Below are 24342 nucleotides of genomic sequence, written 5' to 3' on the forward strand. Positions count from 1 at the left end.
CAAGTGTCTGTCAGAGGACGAGTGGATTAAAAAGCTTTGGTACATATATACTATGGAATACTACTCAGCCATAAGAAATGATGACATCGGATCATTTACAATTACATGGATGGACCTTGATAACATTATACAGAGTGAAATAAGTAAATCAGAAAAAACTAAGAACTATATGAATCCATACATAGATGGGGCATAAAAATGAGACTCAGAGACATGAACAAGAATGTGATGGTAATGGGGGTGTGGGACGGGGGGAATGGAGGATGGGGCGAGGAAGGAGAGAGGGGGTGGGGGAGGGAAGGGGCACAAAGAAAACCATATAGAAGGTGACAGAAGACAATTTGACTTTGGATGAGGGATATACAGCATAATCAAATATCAAAATAATCTGGAGATGTTTTCTCTCAACATATGTACTCTGATTTATCAATGTCATTGCATTAAATTTAATAAAAAATATTTTGAAAAAATTTTAGATAAGAGTTTAATGAAGTTTGTATTCTCGATCCTGGTTGGGGTCTGGCACAGAAGGGGCATCACCAGCAAATAATCTGAGTTAAACAGTGAATAAACTCTCTTACTCTTTATAGAATCAAAGTAGGCAATATGGAATCCTAAGTTAGGGCAGTTAAGTCTATAAGAAAGAATTGTAAAGACTCAATAAATTCATCACAAGGCAGCACTGTCTCCAATATTCCCAGCACCATTTATTAAAGAGGCTTTCTTTTATCCACTGTGTGTTTTTAGCCCCTTTGTTGAAGATGATTTGCCGATATCTAGGTGGTTTTATTTCTGGGCTCTCAATTCTGTTTCATTGATCTGTGTGTCTGTTTTTCTGCCAGTACCATGCTGTTTTGATTGTCGTGGCTCTATAATATAATTTGAAGTCAAGTATTATAATGCCCCCAGCTTTGTTCTTTTTCCTCACAATTGCTTTGGCTATTTGGGGATTTTTATAGTTCCATATAAATGTCATGATTTTTTTGTTCCATTTCTTTAAAAAATGACATTGGAATTTTGATGGAAATTGCATTACATTTATATATTGCTTTGGGTAATATAGTCATTTTGACTATATTTATTATTCCTGTCCAGAAAAAAAGGAATAATTTTCCATTTCATTGTATCTTTTTCAATTTTCCTTAACAATGCTTTGTAGTTTTCATTATATGTATAGGTTCTTTACATTCTTTGTTATGTTTATTCCTAGGTATTTTATTTTTGTTGCAACCAAGAAGGAAATTATTTTTTTGAGTTTGTTTTCTGATGTTTCATTGTTGGCATATAGGAAGGCAATGAACTTTTGTATATTGATTTTGTATCCTGTGACCTTACTGTATTGATTTATTGTTTCTAGTAGTCTTTTTGTGGAGTCTTTTTGGTTTTCGGTGTATAGAATCATATCATCTGCAAAAAGTGAAAACTTTACTTCTTTTCCAATATGAATGCTTTTTATGTCTTTTTCTTGTCTGATTACTCTGGCTAGAACTTCCAGCACTATGTTAAATAAGAGTGGAGAGAGTGAATAACCTTGTCTCGTTCCTGATTTTAGGGGAAAAGTCCTCAGTTTTATGCCATTTAATATGATGTTAGCTGATGGTTTATCATAAATGGCCTTTATAATGGTGAGATATTTTCCCTCTATAACCATTTTGTTGAGTGTTTTAAACATAAAATTGTGTTGTATTTTATCGAATGCCTTTTCTGTATCTATTGATAGGATCATATGGTTTTTGTCCTTTGTTTTGTTGATATGGTGTATTACGTTAACCATTTTACATATATTGAATGATCCTTGAGATTCTAAGATGAATCCCACTTGAGCATGATGTATTATTTTTCTAATGTGTTGTTGTATTCGATTTACTAGTATTTTGTTTAGTATTTTAGCATCTGTATTCATTAGTGATATTGGTCTGTAGTTTTCTTTTTGTATGTTGTCCTTGCCAGGTTTCAGTATGAGAGTTATGTTGGCCTCATAAAATATGTTTGGAAGTATTGCATCTTCTTCAATTTTTTGGAAGACATTGAGTAGAATAGGAACCAAGTCTTCTTTGAATGTTTGATAGAATTCACTAGTATAGCCCTCTCTGGTCCTGGACTTTTATTTTTGGGAAGGTTTTTGATAATTGTTTCTATTTCCTCACTGCTTATGGGTCTGTTTAGGCTTTCTGCTTCTTCATGACTCAGTCTAGGAAGATTGTATTATTCTAAGAATTTTTCCATTTCTTCTAGATGGTTAAATTTGGTGGTATATAGCTTTTTCATAGTATTCTATAATAATTTTTTATCTATGATATATGTGATGATTTCTCCTCTTTCATTTTGCATTTTGTTTATTTGAGTCCTTTCTCTTTTTTCCTTAATGAGTCTTGACAAGGGTTTGTCAATTTTGTTGATCTTTTCAAAAAACCAGCTCTTTGCTTTATTAATTTTTTCTATAGTTTTTCTGTTCTCTATTTTGTTTATTTCCACTCTGATTTTTATTATTTCCTTTCTTCTGCTGGTTTTGGGTTGTCTTTGTTCTTCTTTTTCTAGTTCCTTAACATGTGAAGTTAAGTGGTTTACTTGGGCTCTCTCTTGTTTGTTCATATAGGCCTGTAGTGATATGAACTTCCCTCTTATTACTGCTTTTGCTGCATCCCAGAGATTCTGATATGTCGTATTGTTATTTTCATTTGTCTGTATGTAACTTTTGATCTCTCCTTTTATTTCTTCTTTGATCCACATATTTTTTAGAAGTATGCTATTTAGTTTCCACATTTTTGTGGGTTTGTTTACCTCTTTTTTGCAGTTAAATTCTAGTTTCAAGGCTTTATGATTGGAGAATACACTCAGTATGATATCAATCTTTCTGAATTTGTTGGTGTTATTTTTGTGGCCCAACAAGTGGTCAATTCTTGAGAATGTTCCATGTACACTAGAGAAAAATGTATACTCTGGCACTTCAGGATGAAATGTCCAGTAGATGTCTATTATATCCAATTGTTCTAGTGTTTTGTTTAAGACCACTATTTCCTTATTGATTTTCTGTTTGGATGAACGATCTAGAGCCATCAGTGGTGTATTGAGGTCTCCAAGTATGACTGTATTTTTGTCAGTTTTTGTTTTTAGGTCAATAAGTAGCTGTCTTATATATTTTGGTGCTCCTTGGTTTGGTGCATGATTCATACTTCTTTTTGTGGAGGTTTGCTTGTTTTTACTTCATTTATTCTCTGGGGTTTTCTTTTTGTTTTTCCTCAGCTTCTGATTTTTGTTATCTGTAGTTTTTATTCTACTTATCATTATTTATAGAATTTTCATTATCTCACTGTATTTTTTCCATTTTATTATTTTTTAGTAATCTTATTAGTCTTATTAACAATACCACTCTCAAATGCTATCAAAGAAAATGAAATAAAATATGAATACACAAGACAGAGACATAGCTCAGACACATGACAAAAGATCTCTAGAAAAAAAAACACAACTTCAGTTACATGAAGACCTTGGAGCTTAATGACAGAGAATTCAAAATTGAAGTTCTAAAAACACTCAAAAATATTCAAGAAAACACTGAAAAGCAATTGAGTTAAAAAATATAATGAACAAAAAGAGTACTTCACCAAGGAAATTGAAAGTATAAAAAGGAACCAAACAGAGATGAAAAACTCAATACATGAACTAAAAAATGAGGTAACAAGCTTATTTAATAGAACAGGCCAGATAAAAGAGAGCATTAGTGACACTGAATACTGGCAGCTTCTAGAGATACTATAGAGAGAGAGAGAGACTCATGAATTTAAAAAAATAAGAAAGCCCTATAAGAATTGTCTGATTCCAACAGAAAGAGTAATATAAGAATAATGGGTATATTAGAAGAAGAAGAAGAGAGAAAAGTGAATGGAGAACACATTGAAACAATTGAGAACTTCCCAAGCTTGTGGAAAGAGATAGAGCCTCCAATCCAAGAAGCAAAAAGAACGCCAAGTTACCTCAACCCAAACAAACCTACTCCAAGACACATTTTAATGAAATTATTACAAACCAATGACAAAATAAGAATCCTCAAGGCAGCTAGGGAAAAGAAGAATACAACATATAAAAGAAGGCCTATTAGGTTATCATCAAAATTCTCAGCAGAAACTCTACAAGCCAGAAGAGAGTGGACCCCAGAATTTAAAATACTGAAAGAGATAAACTACCAGCCAAGAATACTATATCCATCAAAGCTATCCTTCAAATGTGAAGGAAAAATGAAAACATTTATAAACATACAGAAGCTGAGGAAATATATCACCAGAAAACCACCACTACAGAAAATATTAAAGGAGGTTATCTGACCAGATATAAAGAAAAAAACAAAACAAAACTATAAGTAAAAGCTCCAACAAGACCACAATAAAAACAAGAATAATCTGTGACAACAATAACATAATAGGGGAGAGGATAAAGATCAGCAGTAGCAAAGGAGGATGGAGTACAGAAGCACTCATGAGATAATGGACTATAATAAATATGATAATTTTTCTCTGAATAAGTTAAAATTAACTATAGGTGAAAATGACCCTACTGAAACACATAGCTTAAAAAAAGAAGAAACAGAGGATAGATATATGGAATACCAGAAACAAAAGCAAATGATAGAGAAACAAAAAAAAAAAGAAGAACCAAACAAGACAGAGCTATCAAAAAGCAATATATAAAATGGCAATAAAGTATTCTTAAGTGTCAATCATTACACTAAATGTTCATGGATTGAACTCACCAACAAAGAGGCACAGAGTAGCAGATTGGATCAAGAAGCAAAACCCTACTCTATGCTCCTTCAGGAGACACATCTAAACTATGACAATAAAAATAGATTCAAAGTGAAAAGCTGGAAAACAATTCTCCAAGCAAAAAGTATCCAAAGAAAAGAAGGTATAGCCATACTCATATCTGACAATGCTGACTACAAGAAAACAAAGGTAATCAGAGACAAAAGATGGACATTTCATAATGATAAAGGGGACATTGTAGCAAGAAGACATAGCACTTCTTAATATATGTGCACCAAACCAGAGAACACCAAAATATATAATACATCTGCTAACTGATCTAAAAATACAAACCAACAAAAACACAATCATACTTGGAGACCTCAACACGCCATTGATGGCTATAGATTGCTCATCTAAACAGAAAATCAAGAAATATCAGCCTTAAATGAAACACTAGAACAAATGGACATAATAGACATCTATAAAACATTTCATCCAAAAACGTCAGAGTGTGCATTTTTCTCCAGTGTACATGGAACATTCGCAAGAATAGACCGTATGCTGGGCCACAAACATAACATCAATAATTCAGAAAGATTAAAATTATAGCAAGCATATTCTCTGAACATAAAGCTTTGAAACTACAATTCAACTGCAAAAATAAGTAAACAAACCCACCAAAATGTGAAAAATAAAGAACATACTTCTAAAAAACGAGTCAAAAAAGATAAAAGCATAGATCAAAAGATATATACAGACAAAAATGACAACACAACATATCAGAATCTCTGGGATGCAGCAAAAGTAGTAATAAGAGGAAAGTTCATATCATTACAGTCTTATATGAAAAACCAAGAGAGAGCCCAATTAAACAACCTAACATCACATCTTAAGAAACTAAAAAAAAAAAAGCCAAACCAAAATCAGCAAAAGAAAGGAAATAATAAAACTTGGAGCAGAAATAAGTAAAATAGAGAACAGAAAAAGTATAGAAATATCAATACAGCAGATAGTTGTTTCTTTGAGAAGATTAACAAAATTTACAAACTCCTGGCAAGACTCACTAGGGAAAAAAGAGAAAGGATTCATTTAAACAAAATCCAGAAAAAAAAGGAGAAATTACCACAGATATCATAGATATATATACAAGGGATTATTGTAGAATTCTAGAAAAAACTCTATGCCACTAAATTCAACAATCTAGAAGCAATGGATAAATTCCTAGAACAATACAATCTTCCTAGACTAAAATCATGAAGAAGTAGAAAGCCTTAATAAACCCATAAGCAGGGAAGAAATAGAAACACTATCAAAAACCTTCCAAAAAATATAAGTCTGGGGCCAGACAGTTGTACTAGTAAATTCCACCAAACATTCAAAGAAAATTTGGTTTTTATCCTTCTCAAAGTCTTCCAAAAAATTAAAGAAGAAGCAATACTTCCAAATACATTTTAGGAGGCCAACATAACTCTCATACCAAAACCTGGCAAGGACAACACACAAAAAAGGAAACTACGAACCAATATCTCTAATGAATACAGATACAAAAATCCTAAATAAAATACTAGCAAGTCAAATAGAACAACACATTAAAAAAATAATTCATCATGATCAAGTGGGATTCATCCCAGAAACACAAGGATGGTTCAACATACGTAAAACAATTAAAGTTAAACAGCATATCAACAAAACAAAGACAAAAACCATATGATCCCATCCATAGATGCAGAAAAGGCATTTGAAAAATACATCCTTTTATATTTAAAACACTGAACAAAATGGGCATAGAAGAAAAATATCTCAACATAATAAAAGCCATTTATAACAAAACATCAGCTAACATCATATTAAAGGGTAAAAAACTGAAAATGTTACCTCTAAAGTCAGAAACAAGACAAGGCTGCCCACTCTCCCCACTCCTACTTACCATAGTGCTGTAAGGAAGTTTTAGCCAGAGCAATCAGACAAGAGAAAGAAATAAAAGGCATTTATATTGGGAAAGAAGTAAAGGTTTCACTTTTTGCAGATGACATAATCCTAGATATAGAAAACCCCAAAGACCCACAGAAAGGCTATTAAAAACAATAAACCAATACAGAAAGGTTGCAGAATACAAAATTAATATGCAGAAGTCTATTGTTTTCTTATATGCCAACAATGAAACTTTGGGAAATGAACTCAAAATAATAATTCCTTTTACAGTCACAACAACAACAAAAAAATACCTAGGAAAAAAGAAGAATGCAAAGGACCTATATACAGAAAACTACAAAGCATTGTTAAAGGAAATTGAAAAGGACACAATAAAATGGAAAAATATTCCTTGTTTCTGAATAGGAAAAATAAATATAGTTAAAACAGCCATATTACCCAAAGCAATATACAAAGCAATTACCATAAAAATTCAAATGTCATTTTTTAAAGACATGGAATAAAAAAAAAACATCAGGTTTGTATCGAACCATAAAAAGCCTTGAATAACCAAAGTAATCCTAAAGAAAGAAAATGAAGCTGGATGCATTACAATACCTGACTTCAAATTATACTACAGAGCCATGATAATCAAAACTGCATGTTATTGGCAGAAAAATAGATACACAGACCAATGGAACAGAATAGAGAGCCCAGAAATAAAACCACATAGATATGGGCAAATCATCTTTGATAAAACAGCCAAAAACACACAATGGAGAAAAGAAAGCCTTTTCAATAAATGGTGCTGGGAAAATTGGAAGGTCACATGCAAAAGAATGAAACTTGACTACAGTTTGTCTCCTTGCAGAAAAATTAATTCAAAATGGATTAAACACCTAAATATAAGTTCTGGAACAATAAATTACAAAGAAGAAAACATAGGTACTAAACTCATGGACCTTGGCCATAGAGAACATTTAATGAAATTAACCCTAAAGGCAAGGGAGGTAAAAGCAAAGAGAAATGAATGGGACAACATCAAACTAAGAAGCTTCTGCACAAGAAAAGAAACTGACAAGAAAACAAATAGCCAACTAAATGGGAGATATTTTCAAACAACAGCTCAGATAAGGAGCTAATGTCCAAAATATATAAAGAACTCACAAAACTCAGCAACAAACAAGAAAACAATCCAATAAAAAATAAGAAGAGGACATGAACAAACACTTCTCCTGAAAAGAAATACAAATGGCCAATAGAGCCTGATATGTCGTGGCGCAGTGGGGGATAAAGCGTAGACCTGGAACACTGAGGTTGCCGGTTCGAAACCTTGGGCTTGCCTGGTCAAGGCACATATGGGACTCCTCCCCCTTCTCTCTCTCTCTCTTTCTCTCTCATTCCTCTCTCTCTAAAAATCAATAAATAAAATCAAATGGCCAATAGATATATGAAAAGATACTCATCTTCACTCGCTATTAGAGAAATGCAAATCAAAACTGTAATGAGATACCACCTCACACCTGTTAGATTAGCTATTATCAACAAAACAGGTAATAACAAGTGTTGGAGAGACTGGAGAAAAAGGAATCCTCATCCACTGTCGGTGGGAATGTAAAGTAGTATCATTATGGAAGAAAGTATGGTGGTTCATCAAAAAAATTAAGAATAGAACTACCATATGACCTGGCAATCCCTCTACTGGGTATATACCCCCAAAACTAAAAAACATTGGTACATAAAGACATATGCAGCCCCATGTTCATCGCAGCATTATTCACAGTGGCCAAGACATGGAAACAACCAAAAAGTCCTTCAATAGAGGATTGGATAAAGAAAAGGTGGTACATATATACTATGGAATATTCCTCAGCCATAAAAAAATAATGACATAGGATAATTTATGACAACATGAATAGACCTTGATAACATTATACTGAGTGAAATAAGTAAATCAGAAAAAACTAAAAAGTCTACGATTCCATACATAGGTGGGACACAAAATTGAGACTCATGGACATAGATAAGAGTGCAGTGGTTACCAGGGGGAGGGGAATGGAGGATAGGGAGGGGATGGAAGAAGGAGTAGAGGGAAGGGGGGTGGGGGAGGGGAGGGGCATAAGGAAAAACAAATAAAAGGTAACAGAGGAATATTTGACTTTGGGTGATGGGTTTACAATATAATCGAATGTGAAAATGATTTGGAGATGTTTTCACTAAATCTAAGTACTCTAGTTCAGTGGTCCTCATCCTTTTTTGGGCCACGGACTGATTTAATGTCAGAAAATATTTTCATGGACGGGCCTTTAGGGTGGGACAGATAAATGTATCATGTCACTGAGACAAGCGTCAAGAGTGAGTCTTAGATGGATGTAACAGAGGGAATCTGGTCATTTTTTAAAAATAAAACATTGTTCAGACATAAAAATAATAAAACGGAAATAATGTAAGTTATTTATTCTGTCTCTGGGGACCAGTACCAAATGGCCCATGGGGTTGGGTACAGGTCCATGGCCCAGGGGTTGGGGACCACTGCTCTAGTTGACTAATTTCACCCTGTTAAAATGAATTGTCTAAATAAAAATTTTTTAAAAAGTATACAGTCGTTGGACTATATAAAATTAAAGATTTTATACAGATATATCATAATATAAGGAGCAAGGTTATGTTATTAATTCAATAGCTGCAAAAATATTTGATAACATTAATCAACAATTGATAAGATATATATATAAACCGGATTTAAAAGGGACTTTATTAACTTAATAAAGGTCACAACTTACTGCAAATAGATTGATAATCATTACTGACCAAGAAAAAAATTCTTTCTTCTTGACTAAAACATAGTTGAAGAGACACAGAACAAGCAAAAAAAATGTTAATATTAGAACAAAAAAATGCACAGAAAATTTTATTTGTATTTTAAGTCCAAATTAGGAACGGACAACTATTGGAGGTCAGTAAGGTTTCCAGGTAAAGGAATCTATATAAATAATTATCAACAATAGCCTTCCTACATGACCAGTTATCAATAAAGCAATGGAAGGGAACGCTAAAGGCCTAATGAAGAAAGTGAGTGAATGAAGGAGATCCCACGGATTGGTATAACTTTCGTTTTCTGTCCAGTCTCTAACTCTTGAGAGGGTGGATAAGAGATCTTAAGGCTAACCCCGCCTGCAGCCCCAGTTTCCCTGCGTCCGGCACCTGGACCTGTCCCCACTTTGAGCCCGCCTCTCAGAATATTCAACCAAGACCCGCCTTATAGGACTAGTCAATCAAACCTAGCCCGCTGACCTAGTCCGGTCCCAAGTCCATGCAACTCCAACTGCGCATCTCTCCCGGGACAAAACTACCCATTCTCCATTGTACGTTGGAAACGGCGATCTCCCAGTCCTCCGCCCCTCCTTGCCCTTCCGGCCAACGTACCCTTATTTTCCAGCTTCCCAGGCCCCGCCCCTTTCGCTGGGCGTCCCGCAGAAGCCGGAAGTAAAAGTGTTCTTTTGCGCCTGCGTGAGCCACGAGCCCAGTCTCTTCGAATCACGACTATTCTCTGACCTCAGTCTTCACTTAGGTCAGCAGTCTTCCCGGATTGGGTCGGCCCTGCCTCAGGTCCGGTGCCGGAGGCGGAGAGCTCGGCCTTGGGGAAGCCAGAGATCAGAGGGTGGCCGCCGCCGGGACCCCGCACCCGGGCCTCCGATCGCCGCTACGTTACCTCAGAGCCCCGCCCGCTCCGCCCGTGGTTGTTGCTCGTCCCCAACTCCCTGAATCGGGCACTCTAGGCTGGGTCCAGTCGGGTGAGAGCAAAGGGCAGTGGAGAACAACCCTTGTATTTATAATTCGCTTCTAAAAGCGTCCTTTGCTCTCTTTCCAGAAAGGAAAAGCATCCCTGCCTTTCCTGTCCCGGGGACGAGAGACTCACCTGGTCGTCTCTGCGCTGATCTGCGGTTTTCTGCGTGTTCGGTGAGCAAGGGGCTGGCATTCGGCTCCACTACGCCCCTCCCCCCTTCTCGTCTGGTGCAGGAGATACTAGTTAGTCTTTACGTTACCCTGCCTGTGGGCACCCGTTTGCTCATTATATCCAGGTGCATACAAGTGAACTAATAAGTGTATTTGTAACGGTCGTCGCCGAATGTAGTTATCCATTGTAATCATTTGTGTGTAGATCTTTTTTGAATTTCACACATAAAGTATGATCATCTGCCAGTATTAGCTGTTTTTTACCTTGTACCCTGTATTTCTTTAGTGCGCTTACCAGGACCTTCGTCCAGTTCATGTTGAATAGCATAGAATTTATATCCTTGCCTTGTTCCTGATCCCAGAGGGAATTATTCTACTATTTCACCGTTAAATATGATGTTTTTTGTATATGTTTGTAGATTTTTTTTTTCTAGTAAAACTTGTTTCCTTGTAGTTCTGGTGGTTTAAATTTTTATCACCAGTGAACATTAATATAGATCAGTCACTACTTTGTATTTAATGGGATGAGTCATAATATCTTTTTCTGTTAATGAAGTGAATTATGTTAATTGATGATTCCATTTTCAACCATTTTTTATTCTTAGGACAAAATGAACGTAATTTGTGATTAATATCTTTATTTGTTGACTGCACTAATATATTTTTTGCACTGATGTGTATGAATTTTTTTTTTAATTGTGCTTCTCTGGTTTTGGAAAGAATCGAGAAAACTGTTTCGACCCCTATAATAGAATCTTGAAATTTTTAGTTATTTGTTGAGCCGGCTGAGAAAACAATTTGTAACTTCTCTTTCCTTTGTGAGTTTAAGTGCTGAGTTATTTTTTTCTTTAATAACTGGATATAATCAAGTGTTGTATTTATTTTAGATCATTGCTGGAAATTTTTACTTTTCTCTCTCTTTAAATGAATTCATTACTTGCACATTTCCATTTCTATTCCCTTAATTTTTTTAGTTGTTGTCTTTTTCTTACATTTGAAATTATGACTAATTCATAACTCCTTTTGTCTGGGCTCTGTTCCTAAAGAAAATTGCTATGGGTTTGGGGTTTGTCGACTTTATTAGTTTTCAAAGGACACATTGCTTGCTGGCTTTTCAGATTTTCTTTATTAGTTTAAAGTATCATAATTGTGTCTTGTTTTCACTTTTCTTTCTAACCATTTATACTGTTCTTTCCCCAGCCTTCAGTGGTTAGGCAATTATTACTGATTTTTTCTTCTCTGAGATTTGATGATATTTTTAAGTCTATAAATATATATGCACAACCACAACTGTGGATTTCCAGTGCTATCTTAAACAGTTATTTTAATTTTCTGCTTCTGTCCTGCCATTTGAGTAACAGACTCACTAAAGAAAAATATGTGTGCATCTCCTTTCCCTATAACGTGCTTCATTTTTATATATATCTGCCACCACCTGATAGTTTGTTAATTACTGCCCACCCTCAAAAAATGATGAAGTCCATGTGTTTCAGGGTTCTTCTGTTTTGTTTAGTGCTGTATGCCCTGTGACTGCATGAAGTAGGATCAGGGAAATGTTCCCTAACTGAATATGAAATGAAGGAGCAGGAGGTAGGGGCCTTAAGGGAAACTACCTTGTTCTAGACATAGGTCTTAGTCAAGAGAAGGTATTCAAAGATAAAACATTTGGATAGAATGCTTTATTTGTCTACATCAGGTAGTAGGCCCAACAGGATTTTAGGCCAGACCTTGATAATGATAGGAAATAAGGGCCTCACTAACAGCGAAGTTATAAATATTTGTTCAAGAAATTTACTTCTTGGGCATTTAGGCTTTGAGGATAAATAGACCTGCATACACACCTGACAGAGTGACTCTCTAATTGGGTAACATTGAGTGTGTGTTTAATTGACTGCAAGATTCCTGAAGTATTAATTAGTTGTAATATGATTTGCAGGATTCCTATGAAAAATAAATAATTTATTTGTAAAGGTATGGGCATCTCTTGCAGTCATTCTCTGTTACGATTTCTTTACGGTTCGGACTTGCAAGGAATAAGACACATCAGATGAAAGTAGTGCAAGCAGAGGGCTGAAACTCTTGAGGCGGAATCAGCCCCGAGAAACTGCGCCACTGCGTATGTATTGAGTTTCAAAGGCCATAGCTCTGCAGATAAAGCTAGAAAGCTACAAAAGCCTTTTTTCCCATCCATACCACCTCCAACCCTGCACATCCACTGTTTCCTTCATGATCAAGAACACGAGAAGAGTCAGAGTCTCAGAGCTTATCAATCATAAAGAACATCTGGTTCTTGGAGGCATTCCTCCAAGAATCTGTGTACTTGGATTCAAGTAACCCCAGGCCAGTCTCCTGTTATGGTTAGCACACTCCAAGATCTCTTGTCTCCAAGTAACCCTGCTCTGAAGTTAACTGCCATTTAGATTTGTGCAGGGTCTTTTCCTACAATTCTCACATCATGGTTGCTTAAATGGAACATGTTATTAATATAGTAAAGAAATCACAGTTTTTATTGGGTTTAAGATATATAATTGATCCACTGCAGTGGATGGAACAGTTGTGTTTTCATTATTTGAAATTTGTGCAAGAGCATTGTAGACATTTCTATCAGAGGAGGCACCCTGCCAACTTCACTGAAGTATTTTTCTGCTGCTGCTTCTGTTCAGGTAAACGTTTGCAGCAGAATTACAGCATGGCTGTCTTCTCTGCCTCCTCTGTGTGGAATTTAGGCTGTTGATCTTTTTAAAAACCAGGTTTCAGGGATCCTGCAGCCTATGGGAGGGAACCCATTGATTAGAGGCTGAGCAGTAATGCCTATTAGCCTGCCAACGGATGCAGGAGTAAGAAATATTGGGATTGGAGCACCCAGAAATCTGGTATATAAGACCACTGTGTGTATTCTCAGTATATTCTGAAGGTTGAAGGTATTGCTTGATACTTTTTATGCTTCTCAATGTCATAGGCAAACTGCCAGCTTAAGTTTTAGACTGCAGTGAACTTACTTGTAAAATAGGACTCTTAAACATCAGAACAAAACAATAACTCAACAAGAACCAGAACATAGTTTTCTAGTTCTAGATGAGGTAAGATTACTCCACCTTCTTACAGGATCAGTGTGTTTGCTTCAGTGTCTCGGACTTATTATGCATAGGCGTGTGAGGGTATTTTGTGTGTGTGTGTGTGTGTGTGTGTGTGTGTGTGTGTGTGTGTAGGGGAGGCTTGAGAGGAGTGGTCCCTTATAGTGTGCTGCAGCATCCAGGCTCATGATTGTGTGAATTGTGAAGAGACCTAGAGGATCGTGACTCTCCTGCCTCAGCTGTAACTTCTCAACATTCTGTCTTTCTTCATGAAGGGAAGATGGGTGAGGAAAGAATCACCTCGGAGTTCCAGAAAAACATGACACAGGTAAGTAAGAGTTCATAATTTCCCAAGAGAATATTCCCATTTAACCAGTTCGTCGAGATCTGATTGTTTAGAGCAGGGATCAGCAACCTGTTTGTGTAATAGGCCACACAGGAAGTATGTCACTTAGTTTTTCCATTTAGTTGTATACTCACTTATTGCTTCTCATATGCACCTAGAGTTGGGGTCAAACCCATGACCTCTGGCTTACGACATTGATTCTTTATCCACTGTGCCACCTGGCCAGGGCTGGATTGTATATATATATATTTTTTTTTTTTTTGGTGTTGAGTTTAATAAATTCTTTATAAATTTTGGATATTAATTCCTTATCAGATATATCAGCAAAAATGTTCTCCCATTTAGTGGGTTGTCTTTTCATTTTGCTGATGGTTTCCTTTGCTGTGAAAAAGTTTTTAATTGATGTGGTCACATTTTTAATTTTTTCCTTGCTCAAGGAGATGTATCCAAAATGATACTGCTATAAGAGGCATCCCAGATTTTAATGTCCTATTTTTTTCTGAGATTTTTTGAGTTTTAAGTCTAATATTTAAGTGTCTATTTTATTGTGAGTTTATTCTTCTACATCCCTCATTATGTTTTATTCATTAAACCTCATCCATATTTGACCAGTGTTTCATGTTGTGCTGATCGGTATAGTGGGAGAGAAGAAAGCAGGTGAAATAGGAATTGTTTCTTTTATGGTTGAAATTAAAACTAAGTCCTCATTTAACATTGTTGAGTGCTTCTGTATCTTTAAACAAAACAACTAATAATAAACCAATTTTACTGTAGACTAATTGATATAAACGAGTTAAGTTCCCACAGTATCTCATCAACATTGTAACAAAAAGAAGTCATTCCAGGACCTGCTATTTCATTTTTAGAGCATTTCTCTCACTTTTGCTATATGCTTTGGAGTATTGTGGATCATGTTAAGACGAATTATTTACCATCAATCTGTGGAGAGAGAAATTGTGCTTTTTAGTGGTGTTGTGATGTCTGTGATACAGGACTTGGTCAGTCAGGAGCATGTGTGGGGAAGGAGAAAGAGATCTGATGGCTGCGTCCCTGGGTTGGTTGGTTGGTTGTTGCTGTTGTTGTTGTTTTCCCCTGAAGTCAGGGAGGCAGTCAGACAGACTCCCGCATGCGCCTGACCGGGATCCACCCGGCACGCCCACAAGGGGACAATGCTCTGCCCATCTGGGGCATCGCTCTGTTGCAACCAGAGCCATTCTAGCACCTGAGGCAGAGGCCACAGAGCGATCTTCAGCGCCCGGGCCAACTTTGCTCCAATGGAGCCTTGGCTGTGGAAGGAGAAGAGAGAGACAGAGAGGAAGGAGAGGGGGAGGAGTGGAGAAGCAGATGAGCGCTTTACCTGTGTGCCCTGGCCAGGAATCGAACCCGGGACTCCCGCACGCCAGGCCGACACTCTACCACTGAGCCAACCGGCCAGGGCTGAGTCCCTGGGTTGTTGTTAGAAGACCATACAGTCTTCAAATGTCCAGTGAATGGATTCTCTCTTCCCCATATTGTCACCATCATTCATCCTACTTAACTCGGCGTATTGGTACTTTTCTGACCAGAATATGTGGGATGTTTCAGGGCCCAGTGGTCTTTGAGGATGTGGCTGTGGACTTCAGCCAGGAGGAGTGGGCTTTGCTGGATCTCGCTCAGAGGAGCCTCTACAGAGATGTGATGCTGGAGACCTTCCGGAACCTGGCCTCAGTAGGTAAGAAAGGCAACATTCCTAGGTTCAGTTGTTTAGAAAACAAATCTGACAAATCAAAATCATTCTTTATTCTAGGACTTGGGCTGAGGAATAGGAATACATTGGTATATATGACAGACGTGGTCAGCGTCCCCATGAAACTTACAGTGTAGTGGCTTGACCATGAAAATGAACATCTGTGTGTTGAACTGTCTTTTTATTGTGAATGAAAGCCTCAAGGCTTACTGAGGGTTGAAAGTGTGGGCATAGACTTCAGGGGTCACTGAAAGGCACAAGGGAGTCTTACAGTTTGAGACCTTCTGAAAATTTTGCTGACATCAGTGGTCTTTACTCAAAGACCACCAGGAACATACCTAAAAGTTAAACAAGTTGGGTTTGTTACTCAATCCAGTGAGAAAAACACATGACACAGGGAGCCTGGGGTGTCACAGTCCAGAGGGTGTTGGTACATATTACAGGATTTGAACTTTGGTTGAGTGATTTGAGGATGGCTCTGTGGATCAAGCTGTATTAGTTTCTGAGGCCTTTTGTAACAAAGTACTGCAAACTGGGTGACCAAATACAAAAGAAACTTTTAATTCACATTTCTAGAGATAGAAGTTCCAATTCAAGTTGTCTTCAGGGCCATGCTCCTTCTGAAGCTCTATGGAAAAAATCCTGCCTGTCTCTTTCTAGCTCTGGTGGTGACCAGCAGTCTTGGTATTCTTGACTTGGCAGATGCATTTCTCTAAATCTGCCTCCATCTTAACACAGACTCCTCTCTGTCTCTAAGTCTGTCCCTCTTTGTAAGGACACTAGTCTGTGGATTCAGAGCCCACCCTAATCCAGTATAACTTCATTTTAACTTGATTATATTTACAGTGATCCTACTTCCAAATATAGCAACATTCTGAGATTCTAGGTAGATATAAGATATTTTGAAAAATGTATCTATTTTTAGAGCAGTTCAGCAAAACCCAATGAAAGGTACAGAGATTTCCTATATAGCCTGTTACCCCCACACATGCACAGCCTCCCCACTGTCAACATACTCCACCAGAGTCCTACATTTGTCACAGTTGATAAACCTACATTGACACATGATCAACTACTAGAGTCCACAGCTTAAATTAGGCTTCACTCTTGGTGTTGTACCTACTGTGCTTTGGACAAATATGCGATGACATATACTCACTGCTGTAATATCATAGAGAGTAGTTCCACTGTCCTAAAAGTCCTCTTTGCCTTCCCAATTCATCCCTTCTGGGATGAATTCCCTTCTATCCCCTGGCAACTATTGATCTTTTTATTGTGACCATAGTTATCTTTTTTAGAGAGAGTTATGTAGTTGGAGTCATACAGTATGTAGCCTTTTCACATTGGCTTCATTCACTTAGCAACATACATTTAAAGTTCTTTTATGCCTTATCATGGCTTGATAGCCTATTTTTTATAGCACTGAATATAATATTCAATTGTCTAGATGTCCATTCATCCATTCACCTACAAAAGAACATATATAGCCTGGCCAGGTGTTGGCGCAGTGGACAGAGCATTGGACTGGGACTCAGAGGACCCAGTTTCGAAACCTTGAGGTCGCTGGCCTGAGTGGTTGCTCATCTGGTTTGAGTACAGCTCACCAGCTTGAACCCAAGGTCACTGGCTTGAGCAAGGGGTCACTTAGTCTGCTGTAGCCCCCTGGTCAAGGCACATGAGAAAGGAAGCAATGAACAACTAAAGTGCTGCAATGAAGAATTGATGCTTGTCATCTCCCTCCCATCCTGTCTGTCTTTCCCTATCTGTCCCCCCCCCCTTCTCTCTCTCTCTCTCTCTCTCTCTCTGTCTCTGTCACAACAACAAAAAGAACATATATACTGCTGCCATGTTTTGGCAATTTTGAGTAAAGCTGCTATAAATGTGTGTGCAGGTTTTGTGAGGGCATGTTTTCAACTTTGGGTAAATTCCAAAGAGCATGATTGTCCGATCATATGGGTGGTACAGTGACCTTAGTTTTGTTTTTGTTTTTCACTGTACCATGGTCTCAGAGTTACCTTGTCTAAGATTGATTTTCTATGAGATTACTGTAATTCAGCAGGAGTACAAAATGTCCTGGTTGTAAATATCAGACTAATTTAATATTATTGAGCATTAAATATGAATATCCAATTAGCTTTAAAATTTAGTTATTGATTTTAGTGAGAATAAAATGGATAGAGAGAGAGAGAAGAATAGAGACAAGAACATGGATCTGTTTCTGTATGTGGCCTGACTGGGAATCCAGCCTACAACCTGTGTGCTTTGAGATGATGCTTTAACCAACTGAGCTGTTCGGCCAGAGCTCCAATCAGTCTTAGCCGTCAGAGGCTTTGTTACAATTCCTCACCTTTAAACATTTATTTTCTTTGTATTTTTCTGAAGTGTGAAGTGGAAAGGCAGAGAGACAAACTCCCGCATGCGCCCTACTGGTATCTACCCGGCATGCCCAGCAGGGGGCAATGCTCTGCCCATCTGGGGCGTTGTTCCGTTACAACTAGATTTATTCTAGTGCCTGAGGTGGATGCCATGAAGCCATCCTCAGTGCCCAGGCCAACTTGCTCCAATGTAGGCTTGGCTGTGAGAGAGGAAGAGAGAGATAGAGAGAAAGGAGAGGAGAAAGGGTGGAGAAGCAGATGAGCGCTTCTTCTGTGTGCCCTGGCTGGGAATCAAACCTGGGACTTCCACGTGCCGGGCTGACATTCTACCACTGAGCCAACCAGTCAGGGTGAACATTTTTTTTTTGACAAACATTTTATTGCAATTAAAGTCACACTTGGCACTAAGTTTGCAGAATCAGAAGACCAAAGTGTCAGCCTTGTGTCCTGGAAATGTCGGTGGTTCCACATTGTTTTCCTGCATGTGACAAGCCTTTCTGTTTAACAGGGTACGCACTGCATACACCCTGGCTGATCTTCCAGTGGAAGCAGGAGGAGGACCTGGAGATGACAAAGAGAGGGCCTGTCCAGGGGGAGCGCCAGGAAGGCAAGAGTTCTTGGGAGAAACTGTCTAGGTTGGGGGGTATTCATTTGGAAAAATCAAGTAAAAGCTAAACACAGCTGTTTTGTCTGAGATATGATTTTCCCCATACACCATTGATAACTATTTGACGTTTTATTAACAGTCTTCCATGTTTTTGAGAAGATTTTCCTTGTTTTGTTTTTGTAAGTTGGTATTTGGTCATATATATTTTACCCTGTTACTGTATGTTTTGTTCTCCCAGTTATACTCCTGTTTGTATTACTATCCATGAAAATCTTCATGGAATATTTCTCATTCAGTTTCTTATCATTTGACCCTGTGCTTGGAAGCAGAGTCTTGAAATAGCCACACTGCGAAAGCCCTTCTTCAAAGGTGCCTTTACCATTCGTTTCAGATTCTGACACTCAACTTAAGACTAATGAATCAGTCACTTCGCAAGATATTTATGAAGAAACGGTATCCAATGAACAGGAAATAGTAAGATTGAAGAGGAATGATGCACAGTCATCTATTTTATACAAAAAGTGGGAATACTATGGTATTGACTGTAAGAACAAAAACCATGAGAGACATTTGAGGTGAGTTGCATTCATAAAAAAGAAAGTAGTGCCTCATAATAGTATTTTAAAATGTCATGAAATGTAAAGAACACTTATATAAGACTTTTCAAAAGTTGTAATTTCATAAAGAATTTTTACAATATTTTCTTACACTATTCGTGTAAGACTGTGATTTTCAATGTTTGATATAATTCTGTTGTAAGCATTTATGAGAAAATTTCCATAAGTCAGAAACTTGGTGATACATATTGCAATTAACAGTTCAAATGCTATAAAGATGTTCAATGAAATTTATGTACTTTTACTGATCAATGTCACCTCATTGAATTAATTTTTAAAAAAACAAAGAAGGTCCTGGCCCATTGGCTCAGTGGTAGAGCATTGGCCAGGCATATGGATTTCTGATTTTGATTCCCGGTCAAGGCACACAGCAGAAACACCCATCTGCTTTTCCACCACTCCCTCTCCTCCTTCTCTCTCTTTGACTCTGATAGTAATGGCTCGATTGGTTCAAGTGCATTGTCGTCAGGTGCTCAGGATGGCTCTGTAGAGCCTCCTCTGCCTCAGGCTCAAAAAATAGTTTCATTGTGAGCATGGCCCCAGATGGGCGGAGCATCAGCCCCAGATAGGGGTTGTCAAGTTAATCCCGGTCGTTGTGGAAGTCTGTCTATCTCCTCTCCTCTCATTTGGAAAAGAAAAAAAAGGTAAAAAAGAACAAAAAAATACCCAACTCAGTGTAAGTACCAGCTATTGTAGAACTCTCTGTGGGAACTTTCAGTTTATAACTCCACAGAGTGAAAAAACTATATAATTACTGTTAATGGTAAAAATGTATTTATTACTAATATTGTCCTTTTTATTTTTAAATGAAGTCATGTGACAGAGAACACCTATGAATGTAACCAAGAAAATCACAGACAAGACTTCTGCCAAATTTCAAATCTTAACGTACTCCAGAGATCTGCTGAGGTACAATCCTATGAATTCCGTGAATGTAAAAAGGTCTTCACGGATCATGTTTCCGTGGACACCCACGTCAGTTCGCACACAGGAAGCAAACCCTACCAGTGCAGGGAGTGTGGGAAGGCTTTCCATTCCCTCTCCTGTTTCAGGAAGCATATGGAAACCCCCGAGGAAGACAAACCCTACGAATGTCAGCAGTGTACCAGAGCCTTCGGCTGTTCTTCATTCTTCAGGGCACATATGAAGCTTCACTCTGGACATTCAAACTGTGAATGTGAGCAATGTGGCAAAACCTTCAGCTGTTCTTCATCCCTCACAGAGCACAAGAGAATTCACAGTGGAGAGAAGCCTTACGAATGCAAGGAATGTGGCAAGGCCTTTAGTTCTTCCTCTCACCTCATAACACATATAAGAATCCATACTGGCGAGAAGCCTTTTGAATGTAAGGAGTGTGGGAAGGCCTTCAGTTCTCTCTCATCCCTCACCATGCATTTGAGACTGCACAGTGGAGAGAAGCCTTATCAATGCAAGGAATGTGGGAAAGCCTTTATTAGTTCCTCCCACCTTACAGTGCATGGACGGACTCACACTGGGGAGAAACCTCATGAATGTAAGAAATGCGAGAAAGCCTTTCATTCTTCCTCAGCTCTTAGGATTCACACGAGGACACACACTGGGGAGAAGCCCTATGAATGTAAGGAGTGTGGGAAAGCCTTTCGTCAATATTCAGGCCTGATTTTACACGTCCGAATGCACACTGGAGAGAAGCCATTTGACTGTCTGGAGTGTGGTAAAGCCTTTAGTTGTCCCTCATCCTTTCGAAGACATGTAAGAAGCCACACTGGAGAGAAACCCTATGAATGTAAGGAATGCGGGAAAGCCTTTAGTTCTTCCACTCACCTCATAATGCATATAAGAATCCATACTGGAGAGAAGCCTTATGAATGTAAGGAATGTGGGAAGGCCTTTCGTCGCTCTTCAGGGCTGACTGTACACACCCGAATGCACACTGGAGAGAAGCCTTTCACCTGTCTGGAATGTGGGAAATCATTCAGCTGTCCCTCATCCTTCAGAGCACATATGAGAGATCATACTGGCAAGACACAATACAAATGTAAGGAATGTGGGAAGGCCTTCAGTCGTCCCTCATCTTTCACCGCACATTTGAGAGCACACGTTGGAGAGAAGCCTTATAAATGCAAGGAATGTGGGAAAGCCTTTACTAGTTCCTCCCACCTTATAGTACATGGACGAACTCACACTGGGGAGAAACCTCATGAGTGTAATAAATGTGGGAAAGCTTTTATTTATCCCGCATCTCTTAGGACTCATATGAGGAGGCACACTGGGGAGAAACCCTTTGAATGTAAAGAGTGTGGGAAAGCCTTTCGTCACTCTTCAGGCCTGACTGTACACACCCGAATGCACACTGGAGAGAAGCCTTTCAACTGTCTGGAGTGTGGGAAATCCTTCAGTTGTTCCTCAACCTTGCGAAGACATGTAAGAAGACACACTGGAGAGAAACCCTATGAATGTAAGGAATGTGGGAAAGTCTTTGTTTACGCTGCCTACTTTCAAAGACACGTGAAAACTCACTCTAGAGAAAACATACAAATGTAAGGACTATGGGAATGTCTGCAAAGATTTTCAGATCTAAGACAACATGTGAGAACTTACACTGTGGAGATATCCTATGACTGTAATAAAGTAGGTAATTGTCCCTCATCTTTTAGATGACTCTGAGAACTCACAACTGAGAGAAACCCTTTGTATGTAAACCATGTGGTAATACCTTAAAAAATATTGCTTATTATAAGGCAAAATTCCCAAGAAATATGTGTATAAGAAAATTTTCTCTGGAAGCAAAGATCAGTGCTTCACCTTTAAAGTGGAAAGTTGGCTCACTGCTTTCTGGTTTGCATTTTCTAATATGAATAATTAAGGTGATAATTTCCCTTAATATTTTTCCACTCTGTTTTATTCTGAGGTGCTTTTATTTGTGTTTAGATGTAAATGTTATTTCCATCATTAAGTGTGAGAGTGTATTTCTTCAAATGCAGGCAGGAGTGGTCCTTTTATTTGTTTATGATTAACTCATTGCTAGGTGTGTAGTGATCATGGTATAGACACTTTAATATTTATAATTCCTTTTGTATTTAGGTTTCGTAATTGGTTATTTTATTTTGATCTAGTAAGGCGGACACTGGAAATTACCTACTCAATATTTTTCACCCATTTTACTCCTTTTGAGCCTACTAGTTTTTATTATTCAAAGCTTTTCCTGTCTAATAAATAATTTACCAGAGATTGGGAAATGCATAGGTCTTCAAAGTGTCTCATCTGATACTTTTGTATTTCGTTCTTTGTCTTTACTCCTTGCTGATAATGGGACCCAGTGTTTTGAGAATACAAAGAGACCTTGCATATTATCAGTAAATTCACTCTTCCAGCAAATTAATTTCTGGTTACAAGACAATAAACAAATGCTTATTAATAAATATGTATTATGTTCTACCCGACTTAGATGCCACATATCTCTGGGGATTGCTGGTGTTCCCCTTAGTCCAGATAAGGAATGCCAGTATAGAGAGGTTGGGGGATTCCACACGCCTCTAGTAATCATGGCCTTAATTTAGGGATTATAGCATTTTTCATAAATAGTAATGCACTTTACATCCCATTTTGGAAATCTGAAATACGGGAATATTATCCCCTATATAAGATAGGAATTTCATGGAATGACTATACTTAAATATTTCAGAAATATTTCCAAAAGTAGCACATAATTGATAGCAACTGATTTTTCTATTTGGAAAAGCAAAGGTAGTAAGTAAGAGGTAAAATTGAACTTGTAATGACTTTTATAACACAGCCAACCACCATGGACATATCATATAGAAATACTTGTATGATATGAAGAGAGGCAGAAGAATTTTGATATAGGATTCCAAAATAAAGAATTGACAAGTAAAAGAAATTCCTCATGTAGTACTATGCATCAGTTAAAGTATTACACCTAAATGTGTGTACTTCAAAGAAAGATTTAAACAATAGTGTCATAAACAAGCACGTTTTAAAGACTGTGTGAAGTAAAGTACTATTTACATAAATTTCCAGTAAGCTCCATAGAAACATATAAACACTAACATTATGGAAACACAGACAGAAAATACACTGACAAAATGAATGACAGCGTTTGCTCTTGTGGGACAGGTGTGCAGGGCAATGGGATCATGCCGGAATTTAGAAAATACCAATATATTGGCAATATTTTAATGTATAAAATATATATTTGAAGGTAAATATTACTTAATACTTATGTTTTAATATTTATAGGTATAATAGGTAATGTTATTTGAACATTTTCTAAGTGCCTGGCCATATTCTAAGGCTGTGTTACCACGGTACACTGAGAATCATGCATGTATAGATTATTATTTAATAGCTTCTAGGCTGTGGCCAGGGCATTGTACATTTTACAATATTTACAGGCAACCATAATAACATAGTAAATAAAGATAATCACTGGTCTGACTACTCTAGTTTAATTTTATTTAATTTTTTGGAACAATTGACTTGACTGATGTAGAAACTCCCCAGGTGTTTGTTACATTAGTATCTATACTTTTCTCTTTTGTATTTTCCCCCCAAATCTAAATCACTGCATGTACTGTCAAGAGAACTAAAGATCAGAGTTGGCTTCGGGGATGTGATTTAAAAAGTACTGTTAAAATAAAATTGATTTAAGGAGAAGGCATAGAATGCTGGGTTTCACACCTGGCTTGGGGGCTTCTCATGATCCTGAATTTTTCAACAGTAAATAAGGGAGTGGGTTCTATTTGAACAAAAGCCTTAGAAATGCAACATTTAGAAACATATACAGGCTTACCAGGCCATCAAAACGGAGATAAAAAAGCTAAGAAGCCGGTTAAAACCACCCAAGTGTTCCCCTGAGTCTCTAGAATTGCTGTGTAGTTCTGTTTAAGGTGAGATATAGGAGGCAAGTTTACTTTTAAAGTTTATTATTGTTTAATGATTGATAACTGGTACACTAATGCCATGAGTTGTGGTCAGTGATGCTCTT

The 24342-nt window shown here is 37.5% G+C and overlaps 2 protein-coding genes across 3 annotated transcripts in view; both read left to right on the forward strand.

The window, feature by feature from the left end:
• The first annotated feature begins 10523 nt into the window (after nt 1–10523).
• Nucleotides 10524–23821, forward strand: LOC136379574 (zinc finger protein 699-like). Of its 2 annotated transcripts, none has more exons than XM_066346938.1 (6): nt 10524–10613; nt 13960–14012; nt 15615–15741; nt 18640–18738; nt 19130–19313; nt 20168–23821. In XM_066346938.1, the coding sequence occupies exons 2-6, from the start codon at nt 13965–13967 to the stop codon at nt 21876–21878; spliced, it is 2169 nt and encodes a 722-aa protein (XP_066203035.1). In that variant the 5' UTR covers nt 10524–10613; nt 13960–13964; the 3' UTR covers nt 21879–23821. The 2 variants fall into 2 exon arrangements, with proteins under 2 accessions (XP_066203035.1, XP_066203045.1); XM_066346948.1 differs by having other exon boundaries at nt 10567–10613; nt 13965–14012.
• The window catches only part of LOC136379613 (zinc finger protein 699-like), an 80385-nt gene continuing 66592 nt past the window's right edge, over nt 10550–24342 (forward strand). Inside the window, 1 exon segment of the mRNA XM_066347015.1 lies at nt 10550–10613. The gene's annotated coding sequence lies outside the window, so the exon portion shown is untranslated.

This window comes from Saccopteryx leptura, chromosome 1, assembly GCF_036850995.1.
Source record: "Saccopteryx leptura isolate mSacLep1 chromosome 1, mSacLep1_pri_phased_curated, whole genome shotgun sequence".
NCBI lineage: Eukaryota > Metazoa > Chordata > Mammalia > Chiroptera > Emballonuridae > Saccopteryx > Saccopteryx leptura.

Bases quoted from the DNA above. Each gene is read 5' to 3' on its own strand.
- LOC136379574 (XM_066346938.1), top strand. From the start codon at position 13,965: ATGGGTGAGGAAAGAATCACCTCGGAGTTCCAGAAAAACATGACACAG. The intron at 14,013-15,614 runs GTAAGTAAGAGT...GGGATGTTTCAG, and splicing joins TCCAGAAAAACATGACACAG to GGCCCAGTGGTCTTTGAGGA. The intron at 19,314-20,167 runs GTGAGTTGCATT...TTTTAAATGAAG, and splicing joins AACCATGAGAGACATTTGAG to TCATGTGACAGAGAACACCT.